This window comes from Cibotium barometz, chromosome 39 (genome assembly GCF_041138505.1).
Source record: "Cibotium barometz isolate CiBa-2024 chromosome 39, ASM4113850v1, whole genome shotgun sequence".
Lineage (NCBI taxonomy): Eukaryota > Viridiplantae > Streptophyta > Polypodiopsida > Cyatheales > Cibotiaceae > Cibotium > Cibotium barometz.
The window spans coordinates 15,754,250-15,771,239 of record NC_141084.1 but is presented as its reverse complement, the minus strand read 5'-3'; the positions used below and the strand labels follow the sequence as shown (position 1 = coordinate 15,771,239).

Below are 16,990 nucleotides of genomic sequence, written 5' to 3'. Positions count from 1 at the left end.
GAAACATGGTGATGGGCCTTGAATTGGCACAAAGTCTTTTGAACAAGATTCTCTTAACATTGTTTATGCAAATACCTCTCATTTTTTAGCGTTTTCTATGTCATTAAAAAGGTGACAAACTTTAATAGGAAAAGGAAAGTGGACGGAAGGCGGTATAATTGACCTCCCCTCTACACATTATGCAAAGTTGAATCTAGCCCAAGTCATGCATGAAAATTAGCACACGACCATCGATAAGGAGCCTATGGCTAGTTAAAATGAATGTGACAGGGGGGAGAAACAATCAAGTAGCTTCATGTGGTGGCCCAAAAATCGATATTGCAAAGAGGATGCAAAGCTCGTTATTCATGTATTGGAGATTGGCCACGAGAGAGAGAGAGAGAGAGAGAGAGAGAGAGAGAGAGAGAGAGAGAGAGAGAGAGAGAGGTGTCGACAACCTCCATAATCGGACTCATGAACTATTTGATATTGTTTTCTGACCCTCCCCCTGAGAGAGAGAGAGAGAGAGAGAGAGAGGTGAATTAGAAATTTCAACGCATACATCCCATCTTTACAAAGCATCACCTCAAGAGACTAGCGGGGTTTGAACTTGCGACCTTGTGCATAAACTTCAAACACCCTAACAATTGGGCTATGCTCAAAGTTTGCAAGCCTCCACCTGCCTGATCACATCTCTCTCTTCGCATTCACGTCTCTCTATCTCTCTCTCTCGTCTCGCAAATGTTTGCATCTCTGTCTCCGCATTCACGTCTCTCTCTCTCTCTCTCTCTCTCTCTCTCTTGTGGGGCTATTGCCCAACGTTGAAATGCGCAAGTGCCTTTTAAAGGCTTCCGGGAAACCTCTAGAACAAGACTTCAAGACTCCACCCACGTTGAATTAATTGGCCCTCCTTTTTTTTCAATGGACCATGTGAAAAATCAACAGATCTGAGAGCTAGAAAGAAATTTTTGAAATATATATGGAATTTTGGGAGGCAAAATGAAAAATTGAGGAGTAGGGTATCAAATGTGGGAGAAAAATTCCAAGTTCTGGATGGATGGAAGAACCGAAGACGTGTGTACTGTGCAGTTAGGTAGAGTAGGGAGTTCTGCGCTTTCCTCTTTTCTTTGATCCAAGGCTCTAAGCATCCATCCATCCATCTAAGAGAAGATGAAGACATCATTCTTCGTCTGGGCCGTCCCGGCTTGGCAGGTGGCTACCCTGTCGGGGCTCCTGCTGTGGCTCCTCTTCGCCCGCGCCTCGCTGCTTGCCCTTGCCGTCCGCTCCTCTTTCCGCCCCCGCATCGCCCAACACGTCCACAACGGCGTCTCCTCCGTGCTCCGTCTGCAGGTATGTCTCATCTCAGTCGACAGGTGCCTTGCTGTCATCGGCATCTAAGGTCCCGTCTCCGGAGAAAGGAAGCCCCCATTTGTTTAACCATAATTGAGTTGAACGGTCGCTCTTAACACGTTGTAGATCCGAACGAAGAATGGCATCTGGTTCGAAACCCTAGAATAGCTTGTTACATGGGAGAATTGTTGTTGAAACTAACATGGGTTCCTCCAGTGTGGGTCTTCATTTTACTGGTCGATTTGAATGTAGTTCTTCAACTCACTGATTGGTTCAGGTTCATCTTAATGTTGGTCTGATGTGCATCTCTGTGTGTTTGGACCATACTGAATGCCCTTTGTTCAGGTTCATCTAAGTGTCGGTCTGATTTATTTTTGTTCATCCCTGTTTGGGTCTTCAATCTATACTTAAATGCCCTTTGTCAGCAAACCACAGCCACAAAGCTTTTACCTAGACATGTGCACTATTTTGATCAAAATCTGATTGATTTTTGTTCATCCCTGTTTGGGTCTTCAATCCATACTTAAATGCCTCAGCAAACCACAGCCACAAAGCTTTTACCTAGACATGTGCACTATTTTGGTCAAAATCTGTACAGTTAGCATATAGCGAGGACTGGATTTTTTAGCCTGTGGGATTGCATTCACGAGGAATAGCAGGTTCAACGTTGATACCCTGGTGGGCATGTGGCACTGTGCATGCATCTATTCTCCAATCAGTTCTCACAATAAAGCATCAACATCTGTAAAACATCATCCTTAGTCCATCCAACTGCGAAATGTTGACACCTGCCCTTCCCTACCACCGTCATCAGCCACAGCTCTGCAGTTCAAAGGAAAGCTATAGATCAAGACTGAAGATGGATTCTGGAAGACCAAACTCGGAGATGAATATGTTGATCGTGATTCTCCAATCAGCACCCTATTTAGTATATGTCTTCCATGAAAAACTAGGTGGCAATCTCATGTTGTTTTGCCATCTATTGCGACACTTTGGGTGACCCCTAATGATCTTGTTGGCTTTCAATGCTTTTTTTCCCCTAATATCTTGTTGGCTTTCAATACTCACCAAAACTTGCAATTATATGCATTGGGATTGCCAAGATTTGGTTTTTTACTTGGAAAGTCTACACGAGATTTGTGAAAACCTTCAAAAGAATCGCTTGTGTATTGGACACTGCACTGTGAACTGAGGCTAAAATTGTCAGCACAATCAATATCTTAAGTGATGCCAGAATGGGGATGCTATCTATTCTTGTCAAAGCTTTGAGTGTTTGTGACTTGTTTCTCATGTTCCCCGTCACCCTGCTCAATGCATTAATTGTATGTTGCAATGGATGCTTTTGAGGATGGCAGAGGATGCAACGACACTCTTTGGATGCGCTCTTTGGGTTACTTTCGGTCCTTGTTTCCAAGGAGTTCTACACATTTTTCCTGCCCTTTCTTTTCTGGGTATGTAGATGCAAAACATTTATGAGCATCCGTTCAACGTGACTGGGATTCTTACTGATTTCTTGCTTGTTTCTTGGGTTCTTGTACTCTGTTGTGCCAGAGTGGACACTGTATGCTTGCGAGACAAATGACCTTGCTAATGGCTTTCAGCATTTACATTGGAAACTGTGTAAAGGTATGTTCTAATGATTCCTTGTTTGTGGTCGAATGAATCAGTTGCATGTGTGTTTAAATGAAGGGATTTGCGAGACCACCATGAGTTTTAATGCATATTGTTTTTTTTCTGTCAGTTATGGAGAGCATCGTACCTTTGCTGTCATTGCCAACCCGATTGTTTATTCTTTGCCTTCTTGTTAGCTTGTTTATTGGGCCTTTGCATGTGAACATAGTGAGAATAACTCGAAACTTGAGGCTTGAATGCATTTTTTACTCTACACAAAAACCTGAGCTATCATCTTCAGTACGATCTTTCCACTTAATTAGCATCACGTGTTAACTTTTACTCGTAAGGGCTCTCTCAGTAGGCAAGGATTGACGGAATTCATGTGAAATGTATCGAGACAAAATTTCCAACTGAATGAGCTCCTGGCCTGCTTTGCACTCTTATATGCAAAATCTGCATGCAGAAGAACTACTCCCAATTGTACGGCCTCTTAGAGACATATGCTGGAGGCATTTCCTCTAGAGACTGACTTGCCGGCCGGTTCCTTTTGACCATTGTGTCGAACTCGGGATGATATGTTGAACTCATGTTCAATTGTGTGTTCAATTTCTTAAGTACCCAAAAGTGACTTGTGAACTTTGTATTGCGATTGTTAATAATGCTTTCTGATTGTAGGAGATATACACATTAGTAGTGGATATGTGTGTAGGAGTTATAAGTTTATTAGTGCTAGGTACTAGGCACTTAGTTTATTTAGTGTTTCTATATCACTTGAATGCTTTATGGTGACACATGGCACATTATACTTGGACACCTTGGTCCTTAGACGTAGGGGGGGCACCTTTTACTTATGTTGCTATGAAATTCTCTCTCACGACTCTTGCGTGAGAATCTCACGACTCTTACGTGAGAGCTTCCACCGCCAACTTGTGACTCTGTGTGTGTTTGCGATTAATGTGTATTCCAAGCTTTTCATTGCCTCTGTTGATTGCTTCCATCTCCCTTGCTTTGCCAACATTTGGTATTAGAGTTTGTTGGTGACCTTGTGACCTATGGAGCCTCCTCTCGCCTATGCGGCCTTGCAAGCTGTGGTCCTGGTTTGACTTGACGATGGTGTTGTGTCGGGTGGCTATCAAGACGAAGGCGGTTGTGGTGCTGCACCAAACAGGCGAAGGTGACCGTGGTGCTGTAACAAACAGGGAAAGGCGGCTGTGTTAGCAGCTGCACTTGGCGCTGCATTAAAGGAAGGTGGAGCTGCACTTGGTGCCCAAATTGGATGATAAAGCTGTGAAATGTATTTTTGTGGGTTACTGTCATGAGAGTTAAGGTTATAGACTTTATGACCTCTTTACTCACAAAATTATTATCAACATGGATGTCATATTTGCTGAAAATTTGGTTCAGCCACTTGCATCTACACATAAGCAAGTTATTGATGACCTGGATGACTTGTTTCGTCATCAAGTGAGATTCCCACATTCTGAAATTTCTGAAAAGCAGGGTTTGGGACAGCAAACACCTCTGATGAGCTTGGGAATCAGCCTGCTAATGAGACGTATGGTCACACGTGCCTTTAGGCCTTGATGCTCAAGTGTTACATCTGATCAAACTCATGCCTATGGTTGGTTACATTTTAGGAATATTTGTTGTATGCTGTGACCCCATTGTGAGCTCCAGTTTGGGACATGTTAAGCACGAGCTACGTAGGTCAGTCTCCATAGCCATAGAGAGTTTGCATGAGTTAGTCCTCTTACCCACTTGGAGAATTCATCAGATAGATGCATATAGTAGTCAATCATAGCTTAGGCCTTGCATCAAAAACATGTACCAAGCATGTAGAGGCTTGGTTGCATGATAAGCATGCCTATGGGCCAGCCAAAGGCCTGCCCATGGCTATAAGCCTTAGTCGGCAGCCTCTAGGAAGGCATAAACAGAAGCGGCAGCTTATGTAGCATCAATGCTAAATCAGCCAGCAATAAATGTTGGACAATAGCATTTTATGCTACCTAAGTTGAAGCGCTAGCATTTAAATGCTAATATTGGCATTTTTGTCTAAAGAAAACAGGTCGACATACTATTAACTGGCCGACCAGGAGCATCTAATCATGTATAAGCAGTCGCCTAGCATTCAACATAAAGCATTATTTAGCAAATCAGTCTACAACAGTTTCCAAGCAGTTTTGTGTGTCTAAAGCCTCCTGCTTTCTTGTGCGTACTTTCAGCATTCAGCACCTCAGTGTGCTACAGTTCCCAAGGCTTCCGAGAATAGATACTTCAGCATTCAGCCAACATATGTGCATCCCTTAGTTTTGGGCTTGCATAGTCATCATCGAAGAGCTATTCAAAGGAGCTTGGACAACATTTGGATCAGCCTGCGTTCGGTCTACTTCATCCTTACATTGGCAATCCTTAGTCATCATTCATATTCATTGTACAAAGTTCTCCAAAGAAATATAAGCAAATACTTTTGCAGGGGAGGGCCCTTTAGTGGGTAATTGGGATCCAATACTGTGTCGACTATCTATCTTCTCTCTCTCTCTCTCTCTCTCTCTCTCTCTCTCCTCTTCTCTCCCAAAGTGGAATTGCATAAACTCACGGGTATAAAGAAGGCTTTGTTGCGCGTTACGATGATCAACCTGTTTCATGCTACATTGGTATCAGAGCTGTAGGTGGTAACCCAACTAGGCCCACTGTCAAATCCCCACCGGATCTCTTCTGGAATGCTCCTGGTACGAGACTCGAAACCTGCAAACAAACAAACAACAAGGGGGAAGCATGCCTGACTCACCCCCCAACCATGACAGCCGTGGGCAAGCCCACAGTCTTGGCTGTCCCCACCGAGCCACGAGCTGAGCTAACTAGGTTGACGTACCGACCAATCTCCTCCTCGCGACGTCCCATACCGCCACGAAGCTATCCTCGCGGGCCTTGAGATTGCTACCGGCCTCGGCTGCGTAAAGCAGGTGCATGTCTGCACTAGATCCAGGCTCCAAGACCATAGAGCTCTCACAAATCTCGCGAGACTCTATATCCCTAATAACTAACCTTGGCCACCCTTTTATAGGCTCTTGGCCGGTCATCGGGCATCCACACTTGGGTGCCCGCCCGAATATACTTGGGTGCCCGCCCATTAGTCTATCTCTAACTCAGCTCGCCAATCAACCTGCCTAGCTCCAAGCTTCCCCAAACCTCGAAGCTAGTCTTGCGTGCGTGTAGCACACGGTAGATACACACTGTGCACATGACATACTCCCTTTCCTCTAAGAGCTCACTCCTGAGCTCACTAAAAAGCCAGGGTAATCTCTCTGAAGAGTAGTCAATGTCTCCTATGTAGCGTCCTCCTCAACACGATCCTTCCACTTGATCTTGTATTCCGTGATAAGCGTATTACGCAATCTTCTTTCACTAAATCCAAGAATCTTTTCATGTTCGTGCGGAACAAATGTCATGTCCTCGACATCTATAATTTCTGTTCCACCCAGTACTTTCTTAAGTCTACTGACATGAAATACAGGATGAACTTTCACATGAGAAGGCAAATCCAATTCATATGCAATTGAACCAATCCTTCGTATAATACGAAATGGTCCACAGTATCTAGGGGATAATTTCGGAGATCGACCTGTCCGTAAAGTCTCGGAATCTTTCGGAACTCGCAAATACACCATCGTTCCTTCAGAGAACTCTTTGGGTGAACGATGTCTATTAGAATAAAGTCTGTCTCGGTCTTGAGCACTTCTAATAGATGCCTTCGCAACTTGTAACATTTCCTGCATATTTTGCAAAAAATTACGTGCTGCATCATGCTGAAGTCCCGAGAATCCTACTGTAATAGGTGATCTAGGTCATAGAGCTCTCACAAATCTCGCGAGACTCTATATCCCTAATGACTAACCTTGGCCACCCTTTTATAGGCTCTTGGTTGGTCATCGGGCGTCCACACATGGGCGCCCGCCCGTCCATACTTGGGTGCCCGCCCGTTAGTCTATCCCTAACTCAGCTCGCCAATCAGCCTGCCTAGCTCCAAGCTTCTCCAGACCTCGAAGCTAGTCTTGCGTACGTGTAGCACATGGTAGATACACAGTGTGCACATGACACTATCCTAAAGTGAGCATTCTGTGGATGGTAAAACTTGTATGGCTGTAGGTTTATGTCATCTTGTGTAAGCATGGTCCACCTGTCACATGCCACAACCATGTGAGCAGACAGTTTCACACGCACGGTTCGCGGGCGGGCATCCCCTTACCCGGAACCACACATTGGTCAAGCAAGCATGAAAACAGCATGCAATTTCAATTGCAAGCAAGCACATAAAGATGCTATGCAATGCAGCATTGGTATGGACGATTCCCGTTCATGAGTCTATACCAAAATAGATGTGCTCCAGGCAAGTACACGAGGTACCAGACCCAATGGAACACCAATCCACCAAGCATTTCCGGGCATGTACATGCCACAGTATCACATGAGTGGCATCAATCCCCGGCATATACAACTGCCATGGACACCAGTCCAATGTACATACATGATAAGAAAGCACGGGTGGACCAATTGGGTGGCCAAATGGTGACAGTATCACTTCATAGACATATTCGGTACCACTTGTGCTGATGTTGCTGTTGCTGGGGACTGCACATCATTTGCTTCATCATCATTGGCTCTTCAGGTCAGCACATCAGCGTTTTACATCAGGCCACACCTTGGGACTGCCGCCCACTCCTTGCTACATACCGTACATCAGCGTTTTATATCAGGGCACACTTTGGGACAGCAGCCCACTCTCTGCTACAGTAGATGACTTAAGCATTTTTCCTCACAGCAGCCCACTCTTTGCTACACAGTACAACACTTGAGCGTTTTATCATCAGTACGTATCTTGGGACAGCAGTCCACTCTATGCTACAGTTTATCGTTTTTCTTCTTCAGTTTACCTTGGGACAACAGCCCACTCTCTGCTCACCATCTCACCTCATTGGGACGGCAGCCCTCTCTGCTCCTCCCCCTTGTCACCAGAGCTTGCACCACCACCACTCGGGACGACAATCCCCTCTGCTCTTCATCATCACTCAGGTACCGCAGCACCCTTGTCACCAAAGTGTGCATCCCTTCTGCTGCTCACTACCACCTTGGAGTGCCTTTGTATCCATCGATGTGAGACTTCGACACTGACCACCTCACGGAGTGCCTTTGCCTCACATCGACGCGAGCCTTCGTCACCGACCATACTTTAGCTCCGACATCGTCTTTGCTTTTGCACTGGTCTTCTTCTACTCAAAGTCACCTCACACCAGAGGGCTCTTGTACATATCTTCACTCACCATTATATATAGACTCACTCACCTATTTCATGCTGTGTTGTTTTGCTCTGATCTCTCGTACATGTGGTCCTTTCGTCCTTTTCCCTCATAGTCCTCTCCTCTGAACCCTCTTGGTTATAGATGTGGCTTCATGCATCCTTGGTCTGCGGGATACTAGTCTTCAAGATGTCTTGAGAGTTCTTCCTTGCAAGTGGGCCTTGATACGAGCTCCGACTGAGCAGTTCTATGGCATGATGTTATGTGGTTCCCTCAATCTACATTGACCAACTATTGAAAAGAAAGAAGTAAGGAGTGTTTGGTTGCTATCTTATTGTGCTTTTTTAAGGGTCGCTCTCTAAGCCAAGGCCCTACAAGCCTTATGCACATAGAGGGACACACTCTTCATAAAGGACCGAGCCCCCCCTTTTTGAACAAACAATGATAGCATGCTCAAATCTCATAGTATGCTTAACAATATGAGAAAGAAAGATATATTAAGCGTCTACTAAAGTCTAAAGACCCAATGGGCCTATGAGACCAAAGTGATACAATAATGTCCATGGCATATCTCATCATGGAATGGAAAATAAAACAGAAAGAAAACATAAACATAGCTATCTCACTGGTGATACAAAACTGTCCATGGAATACTAAGAACATAGAAACAAACATCAACATGAGAGAGAGAGAGAGAGAGAGAGAGAGAGAGAGAGAGAGAGAGAGAGAGGAGCACCTGATCAGTTTGGAAAAACATTATACCCACATCCATGCTTCTGGTACCATATTGAGAGAGTGGCTATTTAATTTATGATTCCACATTATGTGAGAGAACCTGTTCTGAAATTAGTATTGAACTTCAGGATACTATCTCAGCACCAAGGCCACCTTGTCCACCTGTTAGGCGACTCACAGCAACAGAGAGTGAAAAGGACTTTGCTTTAGAATACGGTTTGCCCTCATCACACACCATCAACACTATCTGCTTGTCGGGGTAAAAGTAACAAAGCATTTTCTGATATTACTACTTTGCCTTGTAATTTACAACTACTGGGCCTCCTCTTAAGCGTTTTTTTTTTCCAGGTACTTGTTCATGCACATGATAAGTCACCTTGACATGGCTGGCATTTATATAGCTATGCTGGTCTTCTTTCTTGCAACGGGAACTGTCCTTACCATATTGGGTGCGTAATCCTGACAAACGCTGCACATGGGTTTCTGATTTCTAGCTTCAGTTGTGTGTAGATTGGCTCTATTTACTTTGTTAGGATATGATAAAGATAAACTCGCACCTAATGTTGAGCTTTGTTCTCCTCAATGGAGTTGTGATCTGTTTAGGTGGCCATTTATTCTTACAGAAAACTTACACCTAATCGTGATGCCATTGCATAGTGATATTACTGCACACTTACAGTTGAATAAGGTTCAATCTGCCAATGGTGTTGCCACGTACATAGAACTGTCGTAATTTGGGACTTGCTGCCAAGCAGCACAATATTTATCCAAGTCTTTCTACAGAACTAGAACCTTATTATGAGCCTTATTACCAGTCTTTGGTGTTTCTCTTGGTAGCTTTAATTGCTCGTCATGGAACTAGAACCCCATAATGAGGCTTTGGTAGCTGTCTTGCTATCAGTAATGGCAAGTTCAAGACTTCTTTGCAGCTATTAAGACAGTCCTTTGCCAGTGTGTCTCCTCTCTATGGGCACTGACCAGCATCAGATATTCATTAAATCGTCTTATTCTTTCATAGTTTCAGCAATAAACAAGTGCAGAAGTATGTGTGCTTGAGTCTTAGGGCTTGTGCATACATCATCTGAGTCAAGCACTTCATTGTGCTACAGTCCAAGGCAGTCCGAAGTTCTCTTCAGCATTCAGCCTTCATTCTTGCATCTCCCTTCGTAAATTTGGGTGTGGATAAGGCTTGCGAAATGGCTTCACAGTTGTCTTCAATCCGTTTGATGGTTTAGCTGACGTTTGGTCTACATTGTCCTTGCATTTGGCAATCCTCAGTCAACTGTCTTCAATAAGTTTTCTATATAGAAGTTCTCCAAAGCAATAAAGCAAATACTCTTGCGTGTGGGAGGGGGCCCTTAAATGGGTAGATTGGGACCCAATCAGGTGTCGTCTTTACATTCTCTCTCTATAGCTCTATCTCCTGTGAATAAAGATTAAAGTGGATTGCTTCATCCTCACTAACATAAAGGTACAAAGAAGGCCTTATTGTGCATTACACGATCATACCGGTTGCATGTTACATTGGTATTAGAGCTTGTGGTTGTGACCGAGCTTGGTTACCTTACAGTGAGCATTCTGTGAATGAGGTCTAGAAAAACCATCCAGCCATTCAGCATGTCGGGAGCAAGAATGAGGCTTCAAAGAAGGCATCACTGCGGAAGATAGTGTCCACGACACCACTACAGAAAGTGTCTACAAAGACACAACAAAAGAAGAACGCTTCTGCAAAGCACTAACATTTTCCTTCATTAGCTGATGGAAGAAAACAAGCTACTAAAGAAGCAGAAAACCTAAAGAGGAGCCTAGAGAGCAAGGTCCCAAAATTTTGAACACATGCTTTTTCTCATGGAGCAGCAACAACGATGACGGGAACTTGTTGAGGAACGAAAGACACAGGAAGCCAAATGTAGGGACGCTGAAGACCGAATCTCTCTTTGGACTTGAAATCACAAGACCACGAGTAGGCCTTGCCCTTCAAATGCAGCTCAATTGATGTCACACGTTGGACAAGGGGACAGAGAAGTTGGAAGTGTGCCTTCCACTCGCCAATCCAAGCTTTGTGCTTCTGAAGATGCTGCTGTTGTTTCTGGTGCTGTTGATTTGGTGTAAGCATAGCGGACGACATTTGGTTCATGCGATTTATCATCTGCTGCAAGGTAGGATTTGGCTGCAGATGTGGGTTCACCAGATCTATGGGTTCACTGGGACTCTTTGCACATTAGGAGCGGCTGAAACAAGCGGCGGCGGGGGTGATAGTTGTTTTATATGAGGACTTGTTTGTTGCTCGGAATGTGCTGAGTATGATGACCCTATAAGGGCGGTAGTCAGAGTTTTGTTGGGATCAGGCAGTCCACAACCAGTTATTACAGTTTTCTTATAGCTGAGAAGTCCTTTGTGGTGCACAGTTTCTTTGGAGAAGCTGGCACCCATTCTCTCTGCACTTCTTGTAGCAGCTCCATTAAAGCTTTTGGATTTTGAAATGGGTAGCCTGCTTTGTTCGAATTGGTCTTCATTGTACAGCAGGTGGTCATGACCTTCAAAGTGCTATGGTGTTTATCAATGATGTTCTTGTTCTGCCCTCGAGCAGGCAGGGGCTGTTGTGGGTATATTGGCCCTTGCTGTTGCAGGTAGGGAATGGTTGTGTCTTGGAGGCTTCAAATGTTGGAGAGTAGACAAGGACTGAAATCTTCCAGCTACAATTATACATCTGCTTGGAGGATAGTTTTGACTTCACAGCAAGGGGCCTACACGTTCTTATGCTACTCATTAGGCTCGACTTGGCGCTTTAGGAGGGTGGAACTTGGCCCAGATCAACAAGATTTTATGTCCACGAGTGCCTTGGGCTTGTCAGACCTGCTTAGCCCCTGCTACACCTTGGTGTCCATCTTGATGTCTGGTCACCTGTATAATAGTTGATCACTTGCTACACGTTACCAAGTGGTTTTCATCAGCCATGTATCACAGGCTAGATTCCCGCTCATTGCTGAGACTGGAAACCACATTTTGGACTCCTCATACGAGGCAAGTGATCTGGAGCCTTCAAAGTGGATCACTATAAAATCCCTTCTTTGTGCACTCCAGGTCTGGCATCAGTGTTCCTCCTGGATTCCATGGTTGATGCTGCAAATCCCTGCAATAGTTTCTTGATGTCAACCTATGACTGAGCTAATTAAGGTGGCACTTATGCCAAAAATGTTGTTTTCGCAGTTACAGTACTCAGATGGTTTGTTGCAATTATTTTTTCTGACAGGAAGACTATATTTGGGCATGCATACTCCGATCGATGTCCTTGCTGGCATGTTTCTTGGGACTTCATTGTTAGCATTATGGTGTTGCATCGATGAATCTCTGGATTCTTTCATAACCAGTGGAAGCAATGGTAAGGAGTCTAGTTGAATAGTTGTTTAAAGTCCTTAAATCCATCCCCCACCATGCTTACTCCTTTTGTGGGCGTTGCAGTTGAGTATTTTTGGGCAAGCATTTCTTTTCTCCTCCTGTTTGCCTATCCAACACCAGAGTTTCCGACTCCGAGTTTTGAGTTCCATACAGCTTTCAATGGTGTTGCATTGGGAGTGGTGAGTGCCTTCATTGTTGTTGATCGATGTCAGTGTAGTTAAATGCTGGGGACTATGTATTACTAAACATCATCATTTTATAAACCAGGTATTGGGTGTGCATCGGACATTCTCTCAATATCATCATGAGAACGTGGCTAACCTCATTCTTTTGGAGTCTGGCCCAAGACAATTATTGAAGCGGCTTGTGATTGGGTTCCCGGTCGTCCTAGCAGCCAAGACCACGAGTAAAGAGGTGGCAAAAATTTTACTGCCTACGATATGTAGCTTTCTTGGTATTTCTGTGAAGTCATCTGCTTACCTTTCATCTCAGCATCAAGACTCATCTTTAAAGGGCAGCCAGAATCTTGGACCAAGTCCAGAAGCCTTTTTTGGAAACAAAAGAATAGCTTATATGCCAATCCCTTTCTTGTCAGCTGAAAAACCTTGGGACATCGACACTGGAATTAGGTTGTTACAATATGCTGGCCTCGGATGGTCTGTAGTAGAATTGGTTCCGTATTTATTTGATTTTTTGGGTTTGTAATACACTCTTTTATATATAAGAGCATTCATTATTCTTTTTATGAAACGCTGCACTTGAAGATGCTCCTATGTGGTAACCAGGAAGATTCTCAAGTTTCTAGTCATTTTCCCTCTCTCTTTCTGCCAATCTTCCTGGAACGTATTCACCTTTTATGCTGAAGAACAGTACTGGCAAAGTAAACATCTCAAGCAATTCCATATAAGAGCACTATATGGCGTATACACTGTAGGTCTGTGTAGCAATGCCATAATAAGGTGGGTGTTAGTCACCCCCTATTCTAGCCATTGCAAAGGCAGTTGGTGGGATCATTTGCCCTGGTCTTTTGAGTTATCCTATGAAGTTGCAGCGTGAAAGGGTGCATGCAGACTAGCTGACATGTGGTTGAAGAATCCAGGTTGAAGGTTCACATGGATGATGCCCCAGCCATAGAGGGGATATTCACTGCTCCCAACTCTACTGTACAGTTGGGCAGTACATATCGAGCGTCATACCGGAATTTTCAAAGCTTGAACTTCATCCTGCATGGGGGATAATAGCTGGAATTCCTCAATAGTAGCTTTTGATTGGTGCATTCATGAGGCCACAAAAAATTTGCTTTTTCCACTATGTTATTGATCTGTCTTATGATGGAACTCTGGAGTACCCATTATTTTCATGCAATCTTTAGATTGTAGCAGTTGGGGACTATTCTATTGGGTCGATCACCCAAACGTTTTCCTGTCTTCGTGTTGTAGATTCATATGTTTCATGTGAGCTATGAACTCTCACACGTTCATTCATTTTGTGTAATGTTGTTCAGCTGCATAGCTTTGCTATGGTTCAAGCAAATGCAACCATGAAAGCTACGTTTGAGTTCTCAAAATCCACCTATTGAGGGATCTACCATGCAGTGTAAGACTAAACGTCTCAAGTCATCCAGTTCTCAAAATCTGCCTATTGAGGGATCCCTTCCACCTCTTCCAACCTCTCTCTTCTCCCCCCTCCTTATTTCTTATACTAATTTAACATACCTAATACAACCAGGGTTGTATTAGGTATTTCTTGTGCTAATTTTACATACCTAATACATCTACAAGTAAGGTTGTAGCTGGGGGTTTTGGTGAAACTGGTGGTATGCACTCACCATTTGTCATTCCATAGTATGGTGGTGTTATGTGTTTTGTATTGACATGATCACACCCTAGGCATGGGTGTGTAGTTCTAGAGGGCTTAACCAATGCTTGGGGTGGCTAATGTTAATAAAAAAAGGCTTAAGGGATCGCCTAGAGGCGTTAATTGTGAAAGCCCCAAAGGGGTTTATACCTTAGAAAAGCATTGGGCAAGAGGATGAATGGCCTAGAGGCATCAATTGAAGGATTAAGGTGAAATCCCCAAAGGGGTTTATACCTTAGAAAAGCATTGGGCAAGGGGATGATCTGTTTATGCTTAATCTATGGTAATCTGCTAGTTGTTGTAATTAGGATTTAGAGGCTGCATATCTGCTAGAGAAGACAACGAATTTAACTTTTGAGAACTATCCTCTCCATCAATGTGAAATAGTTTTATCCCCTTTGGAAAATGCATTGAGCCATGGAAACTTGGAGATTGAGATTTTCAAGCTCTGCATTCCAAGACCTAAGCATACAAAGAAGTTGATTCAATGCTATATACATATTCTTACACACACACACACACACCCCAATTCCATATGCTGGTAAATCCTAAGATTAAGCAAATATACACGCAAATACCAATTCCATATGTTGGTAAATCCGAAGAATAAGCAAAATGGAAAGATTCATACTTGGAGACTAAGATTTTCAAGCTATGCATTCCAGGAGTTCATAATACAAAGTTCGAAGAGTATCTACCAATTTTCTTGATAAAAAATGCAAAGAATGTGAGTCCAAATAGATACAAGTTTTAAGTAAACCAAATAAACATTTCAAATAGAGAATAATATAAAATAAATCTGAAATTAATAACCTGGACTTTGACAGTGAAGGACCAAGTATATGCTTGGAAGTTGGAACTTGGGAGGTAGAGAGATATAAATTAAACTTTAATGAATAGTTATATATATATATATTGATACCTGAAGCTTTGTTTTGAGCTAAACTTTCCCTTCTTTATCCAAGGGTTACAATTTTTTTTTCCCTTTTTACCTAAAAGTCATGTAGTATCAATGTAGGCTTTTCACAATGTATGATAAATTCCAAAGAATCAAAAACATCAAAACACATGAGAATTTAAGCTTACCTCTCTTTGTGTAAAATTTCCAAAGTAACTTTTGAATTTCAACTTTCTGAAGGATGTCCTTTGTACTTGGCCAAAGCTCTGATACCATGTATCATGATCTTTTCTCCAAGAATTTATGTAAGCTCTCTCACTCAAATAAAAACATATAAATTACATAATCAAAATGTGTCATTTCACCATAGCATAGCATAAGAAGAGAAATACTCAACAACCCCAAGAATAAAAGCATTTGGTGCAATCTCTCCTCCGCAACGTATGTGGCTCTCTCCCACACGTGGTTTGTTAATCATATTCATATTTTTAGCCCATAGAGCTGTAAATAGCACCTATTCCACTTTTGGGCTTTTGCTTTACAATAAATACCTTTGTCTAAAATTCTAAGGTTTCAACATGATAAAACCATGGCCCAACAACATATATAAATGGACCAATGCTTATAAATTCACTTGTATTCTCACACACATTTAGACTATCTTGTGCACACATGTACGTAGACTCTAGCCACATGATAGGCTACAAAATAACAATGTCATAATTAACACATAACATTTGTCTTCACACCATTGCTCCGTCCATCATCCGTGCGACACCTCAATTGATACCCTGGCACATCTCACCACCTATACTCATAGACGTAATCCACGTTAGTTAAATGATCAATTGAAGTCACATCACTTAATCCCAATGCTGTCTTGAGAAATAGATAGCCATAGTATCAAAGTGCACGTACCCACTACCATAGCACACACATGCGTCTCTGATATAAAATAAGAAATGTAATTCCCAATAACACAAGAATGATTTTCGTAACATCTTTCTAATGGGAGCTCGAGCACACCACTTCAAGAGCTCCACATCAGCGTGGATAGCAGTGTCCATCACCATCTCCCACCACGAGAATTGTCACACCAATACGTTAGACTATGGATCCTCATCCCTCCTCTCACCTTGAATCACTCACACAGTCACTAGCATGGAGTAAATCTTAGTTCCTCATTTGATACATTGAAATATATTTTATAGTCTTCGCAAGGCTATCTCTTCAATCATGACATAATTTTTGGGACTTTTTTATAGTGTGAATTTCAGCATGAAAATTTTCTAGAGAGAAAAAATCACGTGTGAATTTAGAGAGAAAATCACGTGTGAATTTAGAGAGAAAATTACATTTTTTTCCTTGAGTTTTTATAAAGGTTTTTGAATCTCGTTTGTGTGGAGAGAGGGTGGCTTTCAATTTTAAATTGAGGTTTTCCCCAAAAAAAGTGGGAGGCAAAAAAGTCAACACTTTATGACACATCTCTTATACATGTCATAAATAACAGTGAATCTTATCCAACTCACTATCTTATCCAACTCACTAGGCATCTTCTCATTGAATACACATTATCCACTAATGAGTTATGAAAAATAGTAATTAGAACTTAATCCAAGATTAACTACTATTTTTTTTTCCTTTTTAGGATGATTAAGAGGCTCTCACTAACCCACTAATTATTAATTAATTAATAATTAGTGGGTTAACTCTTATTAATTTTCTTCCTTTTTAGGATGATTTAGAGACTTTAATTAACCCACTGATTATTAATTAACTCATACAATTAAGTACATTATTAAATTAAGCATTGAATTGCTAAGACATGTGCATTACCTAATGTGTGAATTAATAAGTAATTAAA

At 42.5% G+C, this 16,990-nt stretch overlaps 1 protein-coding gene across 1 annotated transcript; it reads left to right on the top strand.

The window, feature by feature from the left end:
- The first annotated feature begins 1,008 nt into the window (after positions 1–1,008).
- SPP1 (Phosphatidic acid phosphatase (PAP2) family protein) lies at positions 1,009–13,121 on the top strand. Its single transcript, XM_086778376.1, has 8 exons — positions 1,009–1,329; positions 2,685–2,780; positions 2,881–2,955; positions 9,101–9,231; positions 9,321–9,421; positions 12,226–12,354; positions 12,435–12,550; positions 12,639–13,121. The coding sequence occupies exons 1-8, from the start codon at positions 1,150–1,152 to the stop codon at positions 13,074–13,076; spliced, it is 1,266 nt and encodes a 421-aa protein (XP_086634502.1). The 5' UTR covers positions 1,009–1,149; the 3' UTR covers positions 13,077–13,121.
- Positions 13,122–16,990: the final 3,869 nt, after the last annotated feature.

Bases quoted from the DNA above. Each gene is read 5' to 3' on its own strand.
- SPP1 (XM_086778376.1), top strand. From the start codon at position 1,150: ATGAAGACATCATTCTTCGTCTGGGCCGTCCCGGCTTGGCAGGTGGCT. The intron at 2,956-9,100 runs GTATGTTCTAAT...ATTGAACTTCAG, and splicing joins ACATTGGAAACTGTGTAAAG to GATACTATCTCAGCACCAAG. The intron at 12,355-12,434 runs GTAAGGAGTCTA...TGGGCGTTGCAG, and splicing joins CATAACCAGTGGAAGCAATG to TTGAGTATTTTTGGGCAAGC.